The sequence below is a fragment of the Vicugna pacos genome, chromosome 16 (assembly GCF_048564905.1).
Source record: "Vicugna pacos chromosome 16, VicPac4, whole genome shotgun sequence".
Taxonomy (NCBI): Eukaryota; Metazoa; Chordata; class Mammalia; order Artiodactyla; family Camelidae; genus Vicugna; species Vicugna pacos.
In genome coordinates this window covers 7220791-7244596 of record NC_133002.1, presented here as the reverse complement: position 1 = coordinate 7244596, position 23806 = coordinate 7220791, and the positions used below count along the sequence as shown (strand labels likewise).

Below are 23806 nucleotides of genomic sequence, written 5' to 3'. Positions count from 1 at the left end.
AGTTCCTCATGAGTCACCTGCCCAAGCACATCCCAACCCTGGGTTTGGTCCTCTTCCTCCCGAAATGTTGCCTGAATTGACTGGTGGATCCAGGGCAAGGGAGGCAGGCTCCCTCTTCCAGTAAATTGGCTCCCCCTTCTTAGAAGGGCTGGGGGCATAGGTCAGGGATGGACGGGCCAGGAACTCCCTGCTCTGTTCCGGATTCTGTCCTCCGGAATCCTCCTCCAAGTGCCAGGTCCCGACAACTACTTGGACCGTTCTCTGGGCCTGGCCTCTGGGGGCTGCAGCTTCCCAGCAGTGCAAGATCTAAGGTCACTGCCCCCACGCCTTGGCTCCAGTAGACCCTTCCTGCCACCAAAGCGGAGAAAGGCCGGTTTCTCCAAACAGCGAGGAATGTGTAGGAGGGAAACTCTGGAACTGGCCCCTACCTCTGACCTCTGACCCCCTCCCTCCAGGTGCCGCTGGGACAACGAAGAACCCTTGCTCCTACCTAGTCTGGGAGGTGTCCCACGGCATCCCGGCCCTGCTGGGCTGTCCCGAAGCTTTCCGTGTGACCCACAGCTGGGCACCCACCGGCTCTGGTCTGGGACTGCTGAGTGGCCGTGGCTCCCAGAGGCCATGTCCTCGACTGACCTGGAAGGCTATGTCTGTTGGAGCCACGCTGTCAGACTCCCAGGCCTGGGTCTGGGCTGCAGGAGTCCTGGGGCCCAGGAAGAAGACAGACCCCGGTGGGTGCGTGCGGAGAGGCTGGCCTGTCCTCGGCCTATGTGATCCTGGGGACGTCTCTGCCCTCGCCAGACCGTGGGGCCAGGGGGCTGGATTTTCCTACCCAGCTTGCTGGGCAAGGCACTATCTGCAGCTTGGAAGATCCAACAGCCCATGGACTGCACAGAGAAAGGGTGGCCCAGGCCGCAGGGCGGCGCTTCAGGCTCTGAGGCGCCCTTAAGGGCCTGGCCCGTGAGGACTACAGCTTTTCAGCTAAGCCTCTGACCTCGGGGATGTTGGACTGGGCACTTCCAGCCAGGCTGGTCACTCTGGAGGACAGCTGTCTTCCCTACCTTGAGCTGGCTGTCAGCTCAGCCTGGAGGTCTCCCAGGTGGGGACCATCCCCAGACTTGGAGTGGGCATCACCAGGGGTGAAGGCCTTGGTGACAAAGACAGACCACCTGTGCCCCAGGCTTGAGACCTTGGGGGTTCCCCACCCCTAACAGGGCTCCTTGGATCCACTGTAGCAACCCACTGTCCATCTCCTCCATGACCCCCCCCCACAGAAGCCAGGAACTGACTCCTGCCCCCAGGCTGGGCCCCTTTCCAGGGGCAGGGCACAGGGGACTGTTCCCAGAATCCATGGGGCAGCAGCCAGGGCTCTGGCTGCCAGAGGAAGCAGCCATCTACTAAGCTTCCTGTCCCAGGGATTAGCCTGGTAGAGGTTGAGGCCCATGGGGAGAGGCCAACGCCCTGAGCCACCTCCATGCAAACACCGGCTGCTGCTTCCCCCACAGCCCAGGACTCACCCAGCCTCTGACCATGCCTCCCTAGTCGCCACGCACCAGGGTGCAGCTGCCAACTTCACACCAGGCTGCCGGCCCCTGGGGTGGAACTTAACCATCCTCTCTGCTCCACACACTCCCTCCCTGTACCTTCGCTGGAATCAAGGTGGTTCTGGTCTGGGGACGCCCCTGTGGCCAGCAGGAGTCTCTCAGAGCCAGCTTCAAGCTCTCTGCCTGTAGTTGCTGGCATGGCTTCAGTGGTGGGTAAACTGGTGGAATACCCACTCCCCATCAAGCTCTGGGGCACCCTGCGGGGCCTGACTAGGGAGGGGTGGGATCCCCCAAAGACCAGCCTGGCCTCCACTCCCACCCCGGCCTCAACTGGGGCCCCAGCAATGTTTTCTTGTTGTACAAGAACCAGGTCTGTGTGTTGCTTCCTCTTCCTTCCGGAAGCCAAACTGCTCCTTTATTTTTTAGAGCTGCTGATTGTGAATCTCAGAGTCTTAAGAGAGAAGCCAAATATATTCCTCTTGTAAATGAAGAAATAAAGCTATTTAAATCATGCCCTGGTGGCTCCTGCAGCAAAGCAGCCTAAGGGTGGGGAGGGGGCACGAGGCGGGGTCATCCTAACCCACCCAAACACCAGCGCATCGGGACCTCTCGGGGGGCTGGCGGCAGGCCCTCTCCCCACAGTGCTGGAAGTGGTACCTCAGACTGGTTTATCAAAATTGCGATGAAAAAATCGGAGTCTCTAGGGTGAGTGGGGCAGGGCTGGTGTTCAGAGCTTCCTCACCTTTCTCAGCTGGGCCTTCCTCTTGGCCCCGCTCTGGAGGAGGCTGGGGCTCCTGCTGGCCAGAGACAACCTGGCCTTCCTCCGTGGCAGCGCGGACTGCGGTGACTTGCCCGAGACCCCCTTTTTGGGCAGATTCTTCTGATGCTTTTTGCCAGCCGGCTCCGTGGGGGACACAGGGGACACAGGGGTGGCTCCATTTACCTGGGACAACTTCCGATTTTTCTTCTGTGGTTTTGAGGTCTTGGCAGGGATGTCGGGGCTCGTGGCAGGAGGGTCAGGGGCTGGACTCTTGGTAGGTGGCGTCCCATTCACCTGGGACTGGGCTGGGACCTTGGACTTCATCTTGTTTCTCTTCTTCTTGCCAGTGCTGGGGGGCTGAGTCCCATCAGTGGCTGCGGGCTTGGCACCCTCCTCCTGCGTGGCACCCTCAGACTTGCGTTTCTTGCGCTTCTTGGTCTCTGGCAAGAACCCCTTTTTCTTGCGCTTCAGGCTAACGGGGCTCTGCACGTCCTTAGGGACTTCCTTGGCATCCTTCTTCTCTGACTTGGGGCGCCTAGGAGGAAGTGAGCAAAGTAAGGAAGCGTGCGGAGAGGGCAAAATGACTTCAGCCTCTGTGGTCCCCAAGCTGCCCAGAGCTCTCATGGTGGGGTGTGCACATCAGAACACGGGCAGCATGAGGACTTCCCAGCCCCTCCCAAGGTGGGAGCCCCCATCCCTAACGTACTGGACTCCGAGGACCTTCATGGCCTGCCAGTACAAGTCGTGGAGGCGGCTGGACCCGGTCGGGTGCTCCCCCTGCTGCAGCCTCTGCTGCTGGCTCTGCAGCACGCCCAGGGTGGCGGTCAGGTCCAGGGTCAGCTTCTACAGAGGGGCGGGAAGGCTGTGGCTGTAGCGGTGACCAGAGGCCTCTCCCTGGCCACCGGTCCCTATCCTCCCACCCTTGCCCAGTTCACGCCTTCTGGGAGCCCACACCCCCCCCTTGTGGCCCCTCAGCCACTCCTTCTGCCGTAAATTACTAGTCTTTTACCCCAGGAGGGACAGAGGCCCAGGTGCCAGGTTCTGTTCTCTTCTCCCACAGCCAGGAGGCCCTCCCACCATGGAAGGCACCACGTAGTGACGTCATGGTCACCAAAGCCCTGCTTCCCATCTCCCCATCCCTGTCATGTACTGAGTGGGTTATTTCTGAAACCCATAGGCCTCCAGAACACCCCTCTGCTGGTTTTTACTACCACTCTGAGCACAGCTTTTCAAGCCCACCTGCCATTCTCAAAGCCCTGGCCCCGTCTCCCCGCTGCCGCGCCCTCTTGGCGAGCTTACCCCGCACCTGGGCTTTGACCAGTGTCTACACTAAGAACCCCCAAACCTTTCCCTTTGGGCCAGACCTGGGGGGAACTACTCACCCACAGCTGCCTCTGGGCCCCCACCCTGACGGCCCACCAGCACCCCCCACTTCGCAGCCCTGGACACCTGGGCTTCCTCCTAACAGCTGCCCACCAGGCATCTCCATCGCCGCCTCTCGCGGTGGCCAGCGCTCCCGCCCCTTCTCAGCTTTCTTACTGGAGCTCAGTAGTCGCAACTGGCCAGGCATGGGTGCGACACTCTCCTCTCCCAGATTACAAAAAAAAAAAAAAGCCCAGATTCCTCACCTCGCCATCCAGAACCTTCCTCACGTGGCTCCCCACCTGCCCCCAGACCTTTGCTCAGGCTGCTTGCTCGGCCTGGTGACCTCCCTCCTGAGCCCAAAGCTCACCTCATGATGAATGTTCTTGAGGAGAGTGTTGAGCAGCTCCAAGGAGGACAGCTCCTTCTGCTGCTCCGACTTGGTCTCAGCCTCACCCAGTGTCCGCAGGTTCTAGGGAGAAGGCGGCCAGGCTGAGCCACTCCGGAGAGCTGCCCGAGGCCTTCCTGTCTCCCACGTCAGAGACGAAGGCCCCGAGGGAAGAAACACCAAACCCACCCGAGGTGCGGAGTACCAGCAATTCTCAGCCCTCAGGTCCCAGAGAACTACTGCAGGTGGGGGTGTGCGTGGGGGTCCCCCGTGGCTGTTACCTCAGTGACCTTTGCCAGGATCTGACCCATCAGCTGCTCCCACTCAGGGTCCTTGAAGCACAGTCTCAGCTCCCGTGTGGGCAGGGTCTTCTGGAGCAGCAGGCAGGCCTGGGCCTGGGGTGGGGGACAGTGTGGTGACCAGCAGCCCTGGCATGTGGGGCCAAGGCTTAGGGAACTACAGGGGGACCCCATGAGCTCTGGGAGCCTGCTGGGCACCCGAGCAGGCTGAGAAAACTCTAGGCTATGTGGGGGGGAGCTGTCTGCTTGCTGCTCTGGGTCCAAGCTCCCTGGGTTGTCACCACAGAAGCTCTGGGCTCAGCAACCAACTGCTCCTGCCCCATTTCCTCTGGCAGGTGGGAGACCTGGCCCTCTACTACTCGGTGCAGCTTCCTCCAACTTCTCCAGCCCCCAGGCTTCCCCCGTGCAGGCCAGAGCATGAGCTCTGAGAAGCCAGAGGGCCCGGGGCATGTGGGAAGTGTCCCCCACCCTCAGCTACTCTGGGCCTATAGTCGGGGGTGGGGTGGGTGGCGCTGGCCAGGGCAGAGGGGCAAGGCCCACCCTCCGCCCCCCAGGGCAGCATTCCTGGGCCTCGCGAACAGCCAGCCAGAGATGAGTCAAGCGGGTAACTCAAACAGGCCCTGGACTGGGATATGGGCAGCCCCTTACCTGATGGCGGGACCGTGTGGGGCTTGCCACATGCTCGACCACGATGGGGAGCAGGCTCTTACAGAGCATCTGGGGAGAGAAAGACAGGGCTGTGAGGCGGCTGTGAGGGCTGGGCCCAAGCGGGGGCCCCACAGAGGTGGCCTGGCCCGACACTCACCGGGTGCCGGGTGAAGAGGCTGAGGAACATCGGGACGGTGAGCGGGCTGTTGCGCTTGGTCAGGAAGGAGCTCAGTGCAGATGAATAGACCGGGGTCACGAGGCTCAAATCCAAGCAGCTGGCAGCCTGGGCCAGGTGAGAGAGAGCTGCTGTGATGCCAGGGGTAGGGGCCCCTGACATGGGGGCAGAGCCTGGCTGCCTTCAGAAGGCTGGAAGCTGGGTCCCAAGGAAGGCTCGGCCTCAACTCCCCATCTGTGAAGCGAGGGGATGGTCCCACCGCCGCCTGGGACACGCTCCCATCTGTGGACACTGGACTTTCCAGGCCAAGTCTTCCCGGGCCAGGGCCTGCTCACCTCTGGGCCCTGAGGCTGGGTGCTGGTGTCAGCGCTGGCTTTCTCCTTCTTCTGGGCCTTGTGGGTGGACTTGTCCACAGTGTTGCCCTTCAGGACCCGGAGCAGGTAGAGGGCAGCGTTGAAGTAGTAGAGGGAGATGGAGGAGTCAGCCTGGTGGCCGGCCTGCTGCACCAGCTGCTCTAGCTGCGTATACAGAGTCTCCACGCGGTCGCCCAGGTCGCGGCAGTAATGCCGGGAGCGGCACAGGTGGTGCCTGTGGAGAGGAAGCGGGCAGAGCTGGCTACAACGTCCTCTCCCTGCCTTGCTCCCTGCCAAGCAGAGCCAAGCCCCAGAGTTGGCACCCCGGATCCCATTTCACAGGCAGGAAACAGACACATAAAGAAAGGGGTCTGATTAAAGCTGCTGGAGGAGGCCCAGGGCCACATGTGGATCTGCCTTGAGGAAAAGCCAGAGGAGAACAGGCCTCCCTGGGTGAGGCTCCACAATGGACCAACACCCCCCCTTGCTTCACATCTCCCCCCTGCACCTGTCTCTTGGGGGACAGTGACTCCCAGGCCCTTTGTAAAGCAAAACCAGGGTCTGTGTGCTCAGCACCCTGGGTGGCTGGGCAGAGTTGAGATGAGAGACAGGATACTCAACAAACTCAACATCGCCCAAGCAGGTGGCGGGGAGAACTAGCGAAGAAGTGACCTGGGGCCAGCAGGGGAGGGGGGCATCCGGCCCTCCTCACCCACCCTGTGCTGTACACTTGGCCTCTCAACTCCTGAGCCTTTGTCTCCACCACCCTCTCTGCTCTCTGGAAGGCACGGCTCAATTTGCCACCTGCTTCGTCTCTCATTATGTGCTCGAGCACAGCCCACCCTGCTACACCTTTCCTAAAAGACAAACCAGCCCCGCGCCCTGCCCATGTCTTGGTGTGAATACCTTTGAGGGCCCCGATCCTGCCAGGCCTGGGCCACAAGGCCTCTTCTGTTCCCGTTGCATTTGACTAGCTTCCTTCTGGACATGCCTTCCTCCCCTGCCTGTGGCCTCTGGGCCTGACTAGCTCTACAGCTCCCAGTATTGCTGACACCTCTCCCAGGGGGCCTTTTCTGGCACCTCAAGACTGAGTTAGGTGTCTCCACTGTTTCCTATCCACTCCCTACTACAGCCCCAGGACGTCACTGCTGGCGACCAGTCTGGTTTCCCAACTGCAGTGACCATGAAAGCAGGGCTGGGACTAGGGGGCCCCAAGGACCGTGGGTCTGATACAGACCCTGTGCTGATAGTCGCAGGACAGATGGATGAACGAGGGCTGCGTGACAACTAGTGAAGTGTGCCCCCTAGGGCAGCCAAGGAGGCCCACTCAGGGATCCTGGCTCCCACCCTTTCCATCTGGGAAGCCCCAGAGGCTCGGCTTCCCCGGTGCCCATGGCGCTCACGTGAAGATGCGGGCCGTCTTGTGCAGGAGGTCCTGCTCCTGCTTGGTGCTGCTGGTGCGCATGCTCCGCCGGATGATGAGCAGCAGCGGCTCTAGCAGGTCCAGGACCAGGGGGTTTTCGGGCTGCTTCGTCACCAGCACTTCAATCAGGTCCAGGACCTGCGGCCGCAATGGGTGGGCTCAGCCAGGTGTGGGGATGGGAGCAAAGGTGGGGCGACTAGACCCGAGGACCACGGTGGTCCGGTGGGCAGCTGCAGGCTCACCCTGATCTGGAAGTCCCGCCGGAGCACCTTCTCCTTCTGCAGCTTGTTCTTTTCGTCCCTCCGGGCCTGGATGCGCAGCTTCTGCTCGGCAAAGAGGCTGGCCAGGTTCTCGTCCAGGGCCATCATGGCCTCATCCCCCAGCTCCTCCTCCTCATCATCCTCGCCGTCCGCTCCGCCCTGAGGGACAGACGCTGTGAGCAGCCTGGCCGCGTGTGGGCAGATGGACCCAGGAGCCCCGGCCGGGCGCCTGCTCACCAGCGCCTTCCCTGCCTGCAGCACCGCCATCAGCTGCTCCCGGAAGCCCTGGTCCACGTCCCCGTCCAGGTCCTCCTCGTTGCTCTCCTCCTCATCGCTTTCCTCCTCACTCTCCGAGTTCTTGCTGCCCTTGTTGTCCTCGCCATCTGAGCTCTTGTCCTGTGGGTGGGCCGCCGTGTGTCACGTCTCCCCATCGCCCACTGCGTCTGCCCAGCTGCCCTGCCCCTCGCCGGCAAGTACCTCCTCATCCTCCAGTGGCTTCTGCTCAGAGTCATCCATGACCACCACGTTGTCGTCCTCGTCCTGGCTCCCCTCAGGTTTGAGGACCTATAAGGATTTCCAGACTCATCTACTGATCCTGCCCCTTCACCCGCTCTGTGACAACCAGGCCCTGCTGACTGCCTTTGCTGACCACGCCGTCTAGTCCTGGCCAAAAGGCCTCTGTTTCGGGGAGGAAAGCAGAGCCCAGGAGAGAAGGCCACTCCCTCTAGCACCTCCTTTAGACCTGACAACCCCTTGGCACACACTGTATCAGGCAGAGTCTGACAGAAGCCCTCACCACCGTGCAGGTTATGTGAGGACCAGGGGTGAAGGGGCAGCCCTGGTGCAGCCTGGTGCTTGGAGAGCCCCATCCTGGGACCCACTTCCCCAAAGGCCTCGACTTACATCAAGGATGAGCTGCAGGGCACGTGGAGTCAGGTGGGAGCAGACATGGCCAAACACGTTCCGGGCCACCTGGCGCATCAGGTGACTGGGCTGGGCCAGGAGAGCCAGCAGGATTTCCACCAGCACCTCCACCCACGGTGGCTCCTGGAGGCCTGCAAGTAGAGAGAGGGCTGAGTCTGGGCAGGGCACCACCACCCCATGCTGGGTCCCAACTGTGCCCAGAACCTGCCCCTGCCCCTCTCCCCGGAGCAATGACCCACCGGTGGCCTTGGAGCGGGTCCGGCGAGGCTTCTCCCCCAGGCTCTTCTTGATGCAGGTCTGGATGTCACCCAGCAGGTCACAGCTCTCTGCAGGGGACTGTGTAGGGCAGGATTAAAATCAGGAGCCAGGCTCTGTTCCCAGCCCTTGCTGAGCCAGGGGAGGGGTAGCCAAGTGAGAGGAGCTGGCATCTGAGGTCTTAGAAGATTCCCCACTGCCTTGGCTGGTCACCCTCACCATCCAGAACAGAGGAGCCCAGCCAGACCCCAGGAGTCCAAGAGCTGATGACCTCTTACACTGAACTGCAGTCATGGCCTGAGAGCCCTCAGGGAACACGGCGCCCAACTTCCCCATCGGTGCCCAGCCTCCTAGTTCGCAATTCTAGATTTTCCCTCCCACACCTGCCTTGATGTCGTTACAGAAAAAGAACTGAAAACCATTAATTTTAACAAGTTTAAACTGAAACCAATTTAAGCCCATCTTGCCAGGGGATAAACCCAGAATCCAGTTACCAACCAGTGAGTTGAAATTAACGTGTGTGATCAATGGTACCCAAAAGGCAGACTTCTTCCCTATAACGTGGTGGGTGGCTTCAATGTTTGGGACAGGAGTGGCAGAATGAAGGCCAGAACAGGGGCCCAAAGCCCTGGCCATCTATGTCTCCAGCTCCCCTGCTGTGGCTGGGCACCTCTAACCCAAGCCAAGCTCCAGACGCCCAGTGCCAAGGATTGGAAGGGGCGGCGTGGCCAATCCATCACCCACACAGCTTGTCTACGAGTGGGGCTTGGAGTGACCGGGGCCTGAAAGCAGAAACCACAGCCACGAGGCCAGAAGGAGCAACTGAGAGCGCTGTCTAATCAGGCTCCTTAAGAGTTCGAGGGCCTCACACAACTCGCAAGGAAAACTTCTAGAGAGACCAGGGTTTGGAGTCAGGAGGAAACCACACAAGGGTCAAAAGAGTTGCTGCCGTGAGCGCCAAATGTGGTCAAGGCTTCTTGGTGGAGAGAACAGAGAGACAGAGCTGGTTCCAGAGGACCCGTTATTAGAAGGAGCGTGAGTGACAACACGAGGAACACTGTGACAGGAGCAGAACCCCACGTGGGGAGCACCAGACAGAAACACGCTAACCCCAACCCACTACCATGGAATCCGGGTGGGTGAGAGTTAAACAGAAAAATCAGGACCCCACTTCTAACTGACTGTGACAGACAGAAGGAAGCAGCGCCCCCTCTCTCTTTACATTCACCACCTCTGGTCAGTAAGGCAGTTTGGGGAGGCCCTGTGAGATAGTGGAGTCAGACCCCTATGCTTGAATCCCAGCCAACAGCTGTGTGGCCTGGGGTAAGTTACTTTGCCTCTCTGAGTCTCAGTTTCCCTACCTGTCAAACAGAAGCACCTGCCTCATAAGTGTGGGGATTACAAATAAGTGATGCTGCAGGGAAAACTCCGGATGTAGCTGGTGCCCACTAAGCAGGTGGAGTGATTGTTCGAGCTGGAACTCCAGTCAGGAGCAGCTGGCCTAGGAAACCTCCCCATTCCAACTCCCTAGAGCCTCTCTTGTCCACCACTGACCCCAGGTCCCTGACCTCCCTTCCAGGCCGCTGTACCTTGAAGAGGTGGATGCCCACCAGGAGTAGCAGGTGCTGGAAGGCAGCAGCCTTGGCCTTGGCTTCTGAGGACCGTGCGTCCACTTCCTTCAGAGTCTTTAGCATCCTGGGTGAGACAGGTACACTCTTAAGCCCCTGAAGGCAGTGTCAGACCCCAGAGCGCCCTGCACATGCCCTGGAAACCCCAACACCCTCTCACCGGTCCCAGGCCTGGCGCTGCTGAGTGGTGAAGGGCGTCAGGGGAGCCACGCTGCGGCCATGGCTCAAAAGCATGTCTGCAAACTGCACCAGGCGATGGGTCCAGAGCCTCCTGTCCTGGGTCTGCTCCGGCGCCTGCCTGAACTGTGTGCTGAGGGTCTGCAGCAGGCTGGTGGTGGTTGGAGGGAGGAGAGTCAGTGTCATGGGCTGGTGAGCACGGCCACCTCTCTCCACCCCCACGCCCTGACTCACCCCAATTCTCTGGGCTGCCGCTTACAACTGGAGGGGGCAGTGTTCCCCAGGCCCCCTTCCCACCTGCTCGCCCACCCTCAGACCTCCCCTCCAAGCTGCCCAGTGCCCACCTGAAGAAGGCATTGCCCACCACCTCCCGGGTCCGGCTCTCCAGAGGAGGGGAGAAGGACTGCTCAGTTTCCGGGATCTGGGACGTGGGCTTCTTTGTCTCAAAGAATGAGTGGAAAAAACAGAACCTGGGGAGGACAGAATAACCCGTGTTATCTTGGTGGCCAGGCCACCACTGCTTCTGCCAGCACGGCTGCTGCTCTCAGGGCTGTGGTGAGGGCGAAGGAGCTTCCGGCCCAGAGGCGCCCCCAACACCGTCGATGCACAAAGGCATCCGGGGAGCGCAGAGCCAGCCGGGGGCCTTTGCTGCCCCGGCAGCCCCACACTCCTTGGGTCCCTTCCTTCCGTGAGCTCCCAAAATGCCTTTCCCTAAATCTCTTTCTGCCCCAAGAGGCGAGGATGGCCTGCTTCCTGTGACGACTTGATCCCCTCTGGCTTCTGGCTCCAGGGGGACCTAAACCAGGATTAGGCAAGAGGCCCAATTCTTCGGCTGCCACACCCATGGGGAGCTGGGGTTCAAGCATGTCTCAGTACCTGGCCACCTCCTCAGTCAAGGCCTCCTCCTTCTCCACGTGCAAGTTGTCCACGACGCTGACCAGGCGAAGGATGATCCACTTCCGTAGCCGGAACACAGCTCGCTCAGGCCTGCAGGTAGGAGGCGGGTCACAGAGGCCATTTAGAGATGGCAAAAACCATTCTCCTTGGTTGCATCTTGGAGACAGAAAACCAACCAAGACCTCCCCAATGCCCTTATCACCAGCATGGGAACACGCCCAAGAAGGTCTTCTTTAAGAGTGAAGGCTCAGCTTGGCTCCTCTCCTTCCCCGCCCCCTCCCGTGGAACCTGGCATGACAGGAGGGAGGGTGGGTCCAGGTCTACGGGCCCAAGAGGCCCCTTTCTGCCCGGCCCCCTCACCCGTGGAACGAAGCGTCCTGGGCTTTTTTCTGGTTGTTGGTGCTGAAGTCCACCAAGGAGTCCAGGTGGGGCTGGAGAAACATGTCCCGCAGCCAGGCCACGTAGCCTTTGAGAGCCGGGGGACTCAGGAACCGCACGACCCGCCAGTAGGTAGGCGTGATAGGGAGGCCCTGGTTGGTGACGGACGTGAAGGCCACCACCATGTCCAACTGCCGCTCAGGGTCATCCTGGCAGCCTTTCAGGAAGGCCTCCACGTACTCGTTCATCTCTGGAGCGAACTTGAACTGGTTTGGGAGCTGCAGAGAGTTGGGTACAGGATTGGGGGGTCACTGGCCGGGAGGGGTCGAACAGCCCCCGCCGCCAGCCTCTTCTACATTGGGTCACATCAGGGCCCGGGAAGTCTCCTCCCTGGCGCCCCACCAGGCTGGGCTGCCCTGTTGCTCCAGTGCTTAATCTTTGTAACGACCCTTCGCACAAAGGGTGTAATTGTTTTGCAGATGAAGAAAATGAGGCACAAAAAAGCTTAGACGTAATTTCTGAGGGTCACAGGGCTCCAACGGTGCAGCTGGGGTCTGACCCCAGTCAGTCGGGCCCCCTAGTCTGCACTCTCAATCACCGCTCCGTACTTTCTGCGCCTGTCCCTCACCCCGAGGACCGGAATGTCAGCTCTCCCAAGCCAGCTGTAGGGATGAAGTGAGCACACCCAGCAAGCCCAGCTGTGCTTCTGTGCACGGGGCACTGCTTTAAGCGCCCATGGATGCTAGCCTGGCTATCCTCGTAACAAGAGGAAGGAACTGCTCCTCTTGTCTCCGGAACAAGCAGAGGCGGGCACAGGGAAGGGAGGCCACCTGTGCACAGTACACAGCTAACTGCTATGGTGTCAGGGCTGGAGTCCGGCGTCTGGTCCCCGATTCCATGCTCTTAACTACTACTTGATTCTCCTGTCGAGCACTTTGGGGTGTGGGGTGCGTGGACGGTGCTGAAAACAGCATCAGTGATGACTGTTCTTAGTGTGACCGCTGGGGGGGGAGGGGGGTCTGGACAGACCGCTGGCTGTCCGTGCCTGGGCTGAGGGGCGTGAAGGCAGAAGGGCTGGCCCTGCCACACTCCGTTCAGAGAGGAAGATGGGAAGGGGGGCTCAGGTAGCTCACTTTACCCAGAGGAAAAAAAGACACCCACATCCCAAGTCCCTTCCAACAGCAGCTGTGACTGCCCGTCCCAGGCAGGACCACTGACACCAAAAGCAATCCTCTCTTGCGGCAGCGGGCTGACACCCGAGGCCCACCGCCCACAACAGTGCAGGAAGCAGCCCCGTCGCCTGGCCCTTTCTGGCAGTGTGGACCACAGGAGGTGGCACCCACCTTAGCAGTGACCACGTGCTCCCCATAATGTCGGATCAGGTCTCCCTGCATCACCAGCTGCAGCTGCTCCTTGGACAGCAGGGGCAGGGCCGTGCCCAGCAGGCGGAAACACAGGTAGCTAAGGGGGTGCATGACAGAGCCTGGTCAGAGCCCTCGGTCCCCAGGGACCACTGGCCCACCCCCGCTTAACAGGGGAGAGAGGATGGAGAGAGGCCACGCGTCCACGCACCTGACCGGCCAGAACTGCTTCTTCAGGAGCCCTTGCTCTACAACCTCCTTCCAGAACCGTGAGAACACGTCCTCCTGGAGCGCCAGGCGGAGCAGCTCCAGGGCCATGGCAGGCAGCTTGCGTTCCTTTTTCATAGAGGAGGCTGCCATCTTTAGCACTGTCACCAGCCTGTTGAGGAGGGCAGAGGGGACTCAGAGGGCACCCCCAGAACAATTAAAGGGCCAGGCGCCTGGGACTGAAGGGACGCCCACCCCCATGGACCAGAGAGCCCAGCCGCCCACCTCCCTCACACCTGGGGATGTTCTCATCCGAGAACAGGTTGACTGGTCCCAGTAGCTTCTCCAGCTTCTCGGGCACCTTCTGCTGCGCCAAGAGGAAGAGCTCCAGGTGCTCAGGTGAGCCAAGTACTGAACTCAAGTCAGCTTTGAGGACCTTCGGCAGGACCTCCTGCAACACAGCCTCTGGGACCTGGTGTGGGGAGACAGGATGAGGGAGGGGGGCTCCTTCACAGCATCCTGTCTCCCTGCCGTGGGGGTGAACGCTTTGGGCCTTATTCCACCTGCCAGGCTCCCACGAGGATTCTGGCACAGTGCCAGCCTGAGAAGGGTCAGCCACAATCCACCTTGCTGGGCATCAGAACCATCAAAGGGTATCTGTTAAAATGCTCAAATTCCCAAGTCCCAGGAAGCTGGGTCTTTAACAAGCATCCCACTGATGTTAACTGGCCCGGGGCCACTCCTTTAATTATTCCTCTTTCAGGTTTTTCAGGACTATCCCATTTCTTATACAAGGAACCCCAAGTGGAGAGCTAGGATTCAAGTTCAGGTGCAGAAAGGCCCAGCCTGGGACATGCCAGCCAATCCCTTCCTTTTCCCCAGTAACAAAGGATTCTAGGTATTGGCCCATCTCCGTTTCCCAAGTTGGGCACGGGGGGTCTCTGAGGGGCCAGTTCTGCCCAAAATAACAATGGCAAATGTGTTTAACCCCCTTGTCACATGCCAGGTGCTGTTCTAGAGCTGCACTGTGCAATACGGAGCCACTGGCCACACAGGAACACTGAGCACTTAGAATGCGCTAATCTGAATGGAGATACGCTGTGAGTGTAAAACACACGCTGGACTTGAGACTTAATACGCACCCCTCCTCACCCAAAAAACCTCTACAGTTTTTTTTATACTCTTTACACATTAAAGTAACACTTCAGATATGTTAAATCAAGTAAAATATGTTACTAAGTTATACTTATCTTTAACTTTTTATAAACATAGTTACTATGAAATGTCAAGCTATACGCTTTTATTTCCACCAGATGGTGCTACATTTCCATGCATCAACTCGCATCCTCTCCCTGTTCTGTAACAGGTGGTGCTACCCAAGGCCCCACTGCCCCACAGCTGCGAAACCTGTACCTCAGAGAGGATGTCCACCAGGGCCTTCTGGGGCTGCTCCTGCAAGTGGTTGTAGTGCTGGCCCAGGACTTGCAGCAGCTTGACCGACTTCATCAGTGCCTCGGAGTCCTGGTACCCCCAGAGGGGGAGAGGGGATGAGCAGGGCGTGCCACCCTTCCCCATCACTCCCAAGCCAGCCCACATCCCTCCTTACATCCCCAAAGCTCTTACCTTCACCAGCCTGCCTGACTGAAAGAGGGCTAGCACCCCAAACAGGTTTGCGAAGAGAGCTGGTCTCACCATCCCCTAGAAAAAGGATTCCAGGCCCTGGTGAGAAGGGCCCAAGTGTTCCCCACCCTGGGCTCCTGACTTCCCTGGGGCCACTCACTCTCACCTTCTTCACCTTCTGCAGGTCATACTTCTCTTGTATCTGCTGCAGGATGCTGCACAAGGGGATGTCTTCGAAAGACTGTAACAGCTGCCAGGACGAAGAGAGGGCTGCAGGGGAGTGGTCCAGCCACATTCCTCAGACCTCAACCTCCTCCCACTTCTCCCTTCAACTCTGCCCAGAGGCCTTGGCCGAGGCCAAGGATGTCTCTGATGGAACACTGCTGTGAATGGAGTTGAATCTTGTCTCCCTGCCTCATGTCCAACTGGGGTTCAGAAAGTAACTTTTGCCCCTAGATCCTAAAGGGCTTGGGTCTCTACTGCCCTTTCATCACTCCACACTCCTTACAGGTGGCCTAAAATTAGCTAAGTGCCCGTTGAGGGGAAAGGGCCTTGAACCCTGCAAAGATAAGGGAACCCACTCCAAAGCTTATTGCCTTCAATCAATGTACCTTGGTGGCTGGTCAATCCATGTACCCCAAAACAAACTTGCTCAACCTCCTACCCCACCTGCCTGGGCTTTTCTGCAGACAGGACTTGCTCCCACACTTTCTTTACATCCACGTGGGGACACCTCCCTTCTGCTCAGATGCCACCTCCCCCACCCACAACTTCTTAGCTGCCACTTCCCCTGCAGCTGAGGCATCTGCCCTCCTCACTCCCTAGCGTTTTGACCAGCACGGCTGGTTCCCTTCCAGGACCGACCACTCACCTGTGCCAGGGCCAAACTGTAGCAGGGCCGGGCGGTTTCCCGTCCGCCGCCGAGCCCAGTGATTAGGCGCTTCAGGGCGTACTTCATCTCGGATGACCCCTGCAAAATCAAGCACAACCTCAGGTGGGCCAGTGAGAAGAATCATCTGGCACCCGCCCACGTCGGCCCTCAGCGCGCGCTCACCTGGGCATCCAGGTTCGCGACCCCGTGCCCCAAGTCCCACCGCCACATCTTTGCCGGAATCTACGCAACCTCCTGCCTCAGGCCCCGCTACCATACCCTTGGCCTTGTGCGCAGATACTCCAGCAGCTTCTCTGTGGCCTCAAGCCGCGTCTCTTGTTGCGGCTTCGCAATGTCCCAGAAGAAGTCCAAGAACTCGCGGCTGTGCTTCAGCAGGCCATGACGGTCGGCAGGCCGGGCGCCGCTCTTCGGGGCCTCTCCAGTAGACACAGCCTCAGCGACTCCCATATTCTCCATCTCCGCCATGCTGGCCGAACACGTGGGCTCCAAAGACTGCCTCTTCCAGGTCAGGTCCCGGCGCATGCGCACTGGGTTGGGTCGGCTGGGGGCGGGGCTAGACGGGAGCGGAGCCGGCTGGAGGCGGAGCCGGGCGTGGCTGCCAGGCCCTTCTGCTCTCAATCAGGCAGCCCAGGAGTTTGGATTTCATTCTGAGTGTGATGGGAGGTCATTGAAGGATTTTATGCAGGAACGAGCCCTGATCCTATTTACGTTTTTAACAGATTATTCTGCTGCTATGTGGGGGATGGATTGTAGGAGAGCCAGGGTAAAAGCAGGAAGACCAGCTGGAGACAATGGTGGATTGGACCAAGGTAACGTGAGAAAGTTCCAGCTGATCTGGAGCTGGTAGTGGGTTATGGAATGCTAGGTTTGGGGGTTAAAATAACTGGGTAGATTGTGTACCATTTACTGAGCTGAGAGAATTGTTTTTGTTGGAGGAAGGGGGAGGCAGAGGCGATGGGACCAAGATTTTTGTTACATCAGAGATACCTTTTACAGTGCCGGGGAGGAGTACTACTGGCCACTCCTGTTTCTTGGCCTGAGAAGCTGTCTTTGGGTTATTGTAGTTCAGAGAGACCCCAACCCTTGGAGAGGTGGGGAGGCGAGGGCCAACCCCGCCAGCCTTGAAATTCCACACACCCAGCTCCAGCCCCTGCCCCTGTCACTCCCTACTCACCCTCTCAACCCCTTCCTTGCTCTACTGTATTTCAGAAAGTGAGAATAAACCATTTACTATGTACATTTGGTACTTGGTGCCCCAGGAGGAAGAGAAGGTGAGCAGAGCAAGGGAAAGCTGAAAAGACACGAGCCTGGCTCCGCATCCCTGGTTGTGAGTCTCCTGCGCTGCCCACGAAGAATCCCAGACACCAGCTGCCTCAAACGCTGATGTGAAATTAACCAAGAAGGCGGAACGGCACATGGTGTCCAGGAGACTTGCTCTTTATTTTGTTTCCAGCCCAGTTGAGGGCGATCAGCAGAGTGTGGCCTGAAGGGGAAGACGGAAATGCCAGATGCATGCTCTGCCTATGATCCCAGAGCCTAGGCAGGGGTGTGGCATTCTGCCACCTGTCCTTCCCAGAGCTGGATCTGAACTCAGGGCTGTCCCCAGGCCCTGGTGTTCTTTCCTCATTATCCTCAGGGTCCTTAGCTGAAAAAAGACCTGGAACTCAATTCTAGGCAACTGACCAGGCTGGAAGTTGAGGGCCCGAGCCAGCAGTGAACACATAACCGATGCACATTCTTTATGCACTCCATTGCCCTGCCCCTGTCTCCAGGCTTGAGACCTCTACTCCCACCGCCCTCCCTGCCAGACACTTCCCCCCACCTTAAAACCCCTGGGAGGGGCAGCAGCCACTGGGGACACTGGAGACATGGGCATGCTCTGCATGGGCTGCCACCTGGAGCAGGGTCCCTTGGATACAAGGTCTGGGGCTCTTGGTGGGTCCTTGCTGAGCATGGGTTTGGGGCCTTACCAGGTGGCTGAGCAAGGTATGAGTCATGACTCTGGCCACTGCGGGGGTCCCTGAAGCCACCAGCCCCAACACGTCAGCCTCATTGTCATCCAGCTTGCCACAGAGGATCAGAGGACAGGCCCAGGCAGCAGACTTGGCTACCAGGTTGCTAAGTAGAACCCCAGTGCTTGGGGACAGGTGTCCAGAGCCGAAGGAGCTGTTGAGCGAGGAGGTGAGAAGCAGCACAGAGCCGCTGCTGTCCACAGTGGCCAGGACACTGCTCCCGGGGGTCCCAGCAGCTGGGAGGCGTGGTGGGCAGGGGTCACCAGATGTGGTGGGCCCTCCAGACTGTTGAGCTGCCTCTAGCAGCTCTAGGAGTTCTGGGCCAGCTGAGGGGCTGGGGGTGGTGAACAGGATGCCCTGCGGCACAGGCAGTCGCAGTGCTGGCTCCAAGGTGGGCCTGGGCCCAGCTGAGGGGCCCTCCAGCCCCAGGTCTCGGGCCAGAAGGCTCAGTAGGGCATCCCCAGTGAGGTCTGGGGTGGGGGCAAGTGCAGCCCTGTGTAGCACAGCTGCCAGTTGGGGGTTGATGGCTCGGGCCCCAGGTCCCAGGGGGGTCCCATCAGTACGGCAAAGGAGTGGACAGATGCCCTTTGTGCCCTGGGCTGCCAGAGCCCTGGCCAGGGGTGTGTCCACCAGGAAGCCCTCTTGAGCCAGCGTGGTGGGGCCCACCAGCAGGCGTGGCCAGGGCAGGCGGCCGAAGTGGGTGTGTAGCAGGCGCAGGGCAGGTAGAGCCGAGGGCAGCCCCAGGCCGGGGGCCAGGGTCTGGGCTGGGCCTGATGTCAGGGCAGTTGAGTTGCCTGAGGAGCTATTGTAGAAGAGGCCCCAGAACATGGCACCTGGGAGGAGACAAAGGGGTCACACAGGGGTCAGGGGCACAGACTGGGGACAAGGGCACTCAGTAGTCCCAGGTGAAGGGTCAGTGACTTAGCCTGGGGTCAGGGGTTACTGACTAGGTCTGGAGACAGGGGTCAATAACCAGGCCCGGGGTCAAGATCGCACTGATCTGGAATCAAGGGTCACAGCCTAAGGTGGGGGCTACTGCCCAAGTCCTGGCTCCTACCCACTAGCCAGCCTTGAGGTCAAGGCCACTGACTGCCTGAGTTCCAGGTTACTGATCAGACCCAGGGTTGGGGTCACCATCTGGGGTTGTCACTGACCTAGCCCTGTGGTGTGTGGATGCACCACTGCCAGACACAAAGCCGCTCCAATGCCAGCATCCACGACGTTGCCCCCGGCAACAAGCAACTCCCGGCCCAGGTGGGAGCATGTGGCTGCAGCAAGAAAGGGACTGTCGTGGAGAGGCGGGCTGGGACCAGTGACCCCAGCCTCTTCCGTCCCCTGAGCCGCTCCTGGCACTGACCTGCAGGGCTGATGATGGCACCATGGGGGTACACGCCAGGGCCGTGGGAATGCCTGCTGGGTGGAGGGGCCCCAGAGCCCAATGTTCCTGGAGAGCCACTGCTGCTGTGGAGTTGCCTCACGGCCAGGGAGAAACCAACGGCCAGCAGCAGCAGGGCAGCCACGAGTCGGGCCCAGGCCCCGGGCAGACCTCCAGCCTTGTTCCTGCAGAGAGGGATGTCCTGAGCCAGGGCCAGGTGGGGGGACCCCCCAAGAACCCCATGAGAACCCAGGGAATAATTCCCAAAAGGTTTGGTCTTGCTTGTGAGAGTGTAAGTCTGCAAGAGAAAGGGCCTCCTGGCAGAAGACAGAGGTGGGAGTGAGCTGGGGGAAACTGAGTCTCTGGAGAGGGGGCTGGAGAGGTAGGGTCTGGCCAGTCTGGAGGGATGCCTGAGGGGGCCTTGGCAGGCTGGAGGAGCAGGGGCCGGCCAGGTGTAGCCAGGCCCAACCTGCCCAGCAAGTGTCTCCTGCTGGGGGTGGGGGCTGGGAGCCTTTGGCAGGGCTGGCTTGGTACAGATGTCCCTTCAGATGCACAGGCCTTGGATTGACTGGCACAGGCCAGGCCTGGAGCTGTAGCCCAGGCTCCCCTCTTTCAGCCAGAAAGTTTCCTGAGCTGGCCAAGCACAGGGTTGTCTGGCCCTCCTTAGGGGCTCCAGAGGGAGGGACTTGCCAGCCTCAGGTCTGAGTTGCTGGGTGCCCAGGCTGCCCCCAGACTCACCCAGAGGAGTCCTGGGGCCCCCAGGGATCCGGAATGAGCTGCTCTGATATCTCCTCCTCTTCCTCCTCGGACTCTAAGCTTGGCTCCCAGACCAGCAGCTTCTGGTAGAGCACAGGCCCTGCTTCGGTTTCCATGGCCCCACAGCACCTGCCCCAGCCTCCTTCCTGCCGGCCTTCCCAGCTGAGTCTCGGCAGGCCCTGCCCGAGCCGGTGGGTGGGAGGTGGAGGCAGCCTTGGGGAAGGGTGGTGTGGAATTAGAACAGGTCTGGGCAGGGCATGGGGCCAGGTAGGCAGTGCGTGAGCCTGCCGCACTGGGGCACAGGGCCTGAGGGTCTCTCATGGCAGGGACCTTGTCAGGGAACACAGCTCAGCAAGGAAGGAGGAGCCCAGCCCTAGGGCCACAGCCACAGGCCCTGGGACCCAAGGCACCTGCTGGCCCTTCGCTTTAGGGGGTGCTGTCCTTGGATCCCCTGGCCTGTTCTGGCTCTAATCTAGGGCCAGGGGAGCTTGAATGAGAATTGGAGTTACACTGGCTTGGACCAGGGCTCAACATGTGACTAGGTTCCAGTGTAGGGGTGTCTCATCTCCAGCTGGGGTTAAGGCTCAGCCAGAGGCCACTCCAGGTCTGGGTTTCTCTATCTGGGGAGCAACTTGGGTGGTGAAGTCAACTCCCTGGGCACGTCATGTGGCTCTTGTCCAGCAGGTGGCGCCATAGACCACCTGGAGAGCGACAGCCTGGAAACTAGGCATTTCCAAGTTCCTTCTCTCTGCGACAGCCTGGAAACTAGGCATTTCCAAGTTCCTTCTCTCTGGGGTTCCCATCAAGGAGCTGTTCTGTGGCAAAATCGTATAGCGCCAAAGAGTGCTGCAGTCTCATTTGTTCTTTAGTCATCTGTCTGCTGACCACGCTCTACCATGACCACTTCAAACCTCCATCTCCCCTGCTTCAGACCCTGAAATCTCCACCATGCACTCTCAGCACACCATCTGTCCTACTTCATGTAGGAAAGACAGACACAAGGAGCCCCCGTGCACACCCCCAGCTACAAATCCGCCTTCCACACCGCTCCACCTGTTGCAATGGAAAAACCATTCCCTGCCTCTGGTTCTGGCCCCCACCCCTCGCATCTCTTGCCTCCCGCCTCCCCAGGGACCTCTTTCTCTCACTGACCCCTTCTCTCCTGTTAGCTTCGTGTCTTTTCTGCTGATTCTCTCTTAACAGCATTTAAACAGGATCGAGTCTTCAGAAATTCCTCTCCTAGGTTCTAGGTATGCTCACAACAGGCATGGACTTGAATGTTCATAGCTGCACTGATTGCAACAGCCCCGTATTGGGAAGCCCACACTCAGCAGTAAGTGGTGTCGTCGCGGTGGACTGCTTCGCCGCGGTGAGAACGAGGGCTCTACAGGCAGATGCAACAACGTAGGTGGATCTTGCAAACGCACGGGGAGTGAAAGAAGCCAGGAAGGAAAGACCACATCCTATTTGCTTCCACTTATATCAAGTCCAAGAAGAGGTGAAACTCGTCTCTGTCATTATACGTCAGAAAGAAGGCGGCATGAGAGGGCTGCTGGTGTTCTGCTTCCCAGTCTGAGGTTAGTTACGTGGCTTCCTCAACAGGGAAGTGCACCCAACTGTTGTACATTTGTGACACGTGTGTTTTTCTGGAGGTATGTTGCATTTCAATAAAAAGTTGTTAGAAAAAAGCTCAAGTGTTTTCTACATTACAACAACGACCACAGAAACCATCCTTTAATCCCATTTATCTCTCCAACCACTTTCCTTTCCTCGAGATTCTGACTTTGTAGGTCTGGGGTAGGGACCAGGACTTTGCTTTCCTGACTCCCAGGTGATGCTGCTGCCACCAATCTTAGAACTAACACTGATCTACAAAAGATGTACACCTGCTGTCTCCTCTGCCTTGCCTCTTATTTTCCCCCTCAGCCCACTACAAGCTGGCTTCCACCCCCAACCCCCCAGAGAAAACTTCAGTTTCTAGGTTTTCTAATTTCTTAACTCAATAACCAACTAACCAAACAACAAACTGGATATACTAGTATAGAGTGGTCAATTTTTTATTTTGCCAAGGGTTGGGACAAATCACAATTACCATCTGTTCCCATTTCATAATATAATTTGATTTCACTTTCTGTGAACATGATTGTGGGAAGGTTGTAACGTCAGAATAAAGGTCGGTACTTCCTTCCTAATAAAAGGCAATTGGGAACCTTGTGTGTCTATACTGGCCCCATCTCCTGCCCCATCCTCAGCCTGGCCTCTGGGCTCCTTTGGTCCAGCAGACATTCTTTAGCATCTGTCCAGCCAACATTCCTGTCCTTAGAATGATCCCCTGGCAAGCTCTTTGGGACCAAGACCTCCACTGACTGGGTCCTGGGACCTTTCCCTATGTGGTCTTTCTCACTCCCACTAAGCCTGGACAGGACTGCCCCACACCCCCAGGGATGTCTATTAGCTAAGCTGCAATTAGATGCCCGACAGGCTCTGGGGATGAATGGTGGTCAGGCCAAGGGGCTCCAGGGGCAGATGGAGCCATTCACTTCTGTGGGACTTGGGAATGGCCCTGGCTTCTGGAGACCTGGGTCTGGTCCAGTTTCTACCATTGACTCCTGTGTGACTGCAGGCAAGTCGTCTGGGAATCTTGACTCTATGCCTATAAACAGGGTCCATCATGGATCTATCCGCCCAGGGTGGTTGTGAGGATTCAACAAGGAAATACATTTAGGGCATTTAGACCAATGCCTGCTACAGAGTGGACCCTCCAAAAACATGAGTTCCTTTCTCTCTACAGGCCTCTGTCGGCTAAACCCTGCAGGTCTGCAGGCCTCAGAATTGCCCAGCCACGAGCCCAAAGAAAGACATCAATGATTTATTGGGTAGAGATTCTTACGAGTCCAAAGTGAATGCCTGGAGCGACAGCACACCATGGACAGTGGACAGCAAGCAGGATGTGGAAACAAGCTTGGTTACTCAGGGGAGGAGGAGGCTACCATTTCTAGCAGGAGTTGATGTCAGATTGGCTCATTAGTTACCAGGGAAACCGGCGGCTGGGGCAGGGGGCAAGCGCACAGGTAGTTACTGATTAAACCCTATGATTAAGCAGATTGGCTAGTCATGTGAGCCTTACAATGCTAAAATGACGTGGGTAAGCCTCGTCCCTGCAACTAAACACACGTATCACGCACACACACACAAACACGTGCACACCCTCTCACAGGGTCCTCTGAGTGATGTGTAGGACTGTAGATTCCTTCATGCACTCATTCATTTATTTTTTATTAAAGTATAATTAATTTACAATATTATATTAGTCTCAGGTTCCAACATAGTGATTCAGTATTTTCAGATCGTATTCCATTGAAATTATAAAAAACAGCTATACTGATGTCTTCGCCCATTTCCTCATTTCCTCGCTCATTCATTCTCTTATCCTAATAGTTCTCAACTCTGTCCTAACGGTTCTACACATTAGAAACACCTGTAAGCTTTAAAAGCTCCTAATACCCAGGCAGACCAATTACATAATTTAATCAGAATCGTTAGGTTGGAGATCTTTTTTTTTAAGCTCTCTGAGTGTTTTTAAAAAATATTTTATTTATTTATTTAATTATTTTAGTTTGGCAAGGGGGAGGTAATTAGGTTTACTTATTTATTTTTTAATGGAGGTACTGGGGATTGAACCCAGGACCTTGTGCATGCTAAGCATGGGCTCTGCCACTTGAGCTGTACCCTCCCCCCAGCTTCCTGGGGATTTCAATGTGCAGCCAAGGTTGAGAACCCCCACCTTATCTGGCCAGCTAGTCCAGTGCTTTCTGCAACTGGAATCACTTCCAGTGTTTTTTGTTTTTTTTGTTTTTTTGTTTTTTTGTTTTTTTTTTAAATGTCGACATCCTAGTCCCTTCCCCTCCCCTGTCCCACAGCAATGGAGTCAGCATCTCTGGAAGTGAGCCTCAGCCATCAGGATAGTTTTTAAAGCTCCCCTAGTGATTCTAATATGTAGCCAGGTTTGAGAATTGAGAAGTGCTGCTTCAACTAATTCCCTCATAGCTGCGTTTACCGGGCAATCACTGAGTCCCTCTTCTGAGGACCTGTGCTGGGGGACTCGTCAAAGGTTA

General features: G+C 58.0%; 3 protein-coding genes and 1 long non-coding RNA gene across 7 annotated transcripts in view; 2 read left to right on the top strand and 2 right to left on the bottom strand.

Moving 5' to 3' along the window:
• The window catches only part of SPNS2 (SPNS lysolipid transporter 2, sphingosine-1-phosphate), a 34587-nt gene extending 32533 nt beyond the window's left edge, over positions 1–2054 (top strand). For 2 of the 4 annotated variants that reach the window (XM_072940359.1, XM_072940358.1), the window contains one exon: positions 456–592. Coding sequence is in view for 1 of the 4 variants with exons in the window: in XM_072940357.1 (XP_072796458.1) it covers positions 456–771 (316 nt within the window). In the remaining 3 variants the exon portion in view is untranslated. Of the gene's footprint in view, positions 1–455 lie in introns of all 4 variants that reach the window. The other 2 variants (XR_012060209.1, XM_072940357.1) reach the window with 2 other exon arrangements.
• On the bottom strand, positions 1915–16083 carry MYBBP1A (MYB binding protein 1a). The gene is made up of 26 exons (XM_015251685.3): positions 15807–16083; positions 15528–15626; positions 14823–14906; positions 14660–14734; positions 14450–14557; positions 13333–13508; positions 13041–13208; positions 12812–12929; positions 11451–11746; positions 11070–11180; positions 10538–10663; positions 10177–10344; positions 9978–10083; positions 8373–8469; positions 8113–8264; positions 7687–7773; positions 7447–7605; positions 7192–7368; positions 6930–7087; positions 5509–5761; positions 5156–5281; positions 4999–5067; positions 4333–4446; positions 4034–4135; positions 3008–3144; positions 1915–2836 (listed from the first exon to the last, which is right to left on the bottom strand). The coding sequence occupies exons 1-26, from the start codon at positions 16068–16070 to the stop codon at positions 2269–2271; spliced, it is 4098 nt and encodes a 1365-aa protein (XP_015107171.3). The 5' UTR covers positions 16071–16083; the 3' UTR covers positions 1915–2268.
• Positions 16084–16964: 881 nt separating this feature from the next.
• GGT6 (gamma-glutamyltransferase 6) lies at positions 16965–19940 on the bottom strand. The gene is made up of 4 exons (XM_006218843.4): positions 19674–19940; positions 18918–19120; positions 18715–18828; positions 16965–18393 (listed from the first exon to the last, which is right to left on the bottom strand). The coding sequence occupies exons 1-4, from the start codon at positions 19805–19807 to the stop codon at positions 17372–17374; spliced, it is 1473 nt and encodes a 490-aa protein (XP_006218905.2). The 5' UTR covers positions 19808–19940; the 3' UTR covers positions 16965–17371.
• A 365-nt stretch (positions 19941–20305) lies between these two features.
• On the top strand, positions 20306–23017 carry LOC140686412 (uncharacterized). Its single transcript, XR_012060210.1, has 3 exons — positions 20306–20418; positions 20461–21268; positions 22483–23017. It is a non-coding gene; the product is annotated as an uncharacterized lncRNA (long non-coding RNA).
• The last annotated feature ends 789 nt before the right edge of the window (positions 23018–23806 follow it).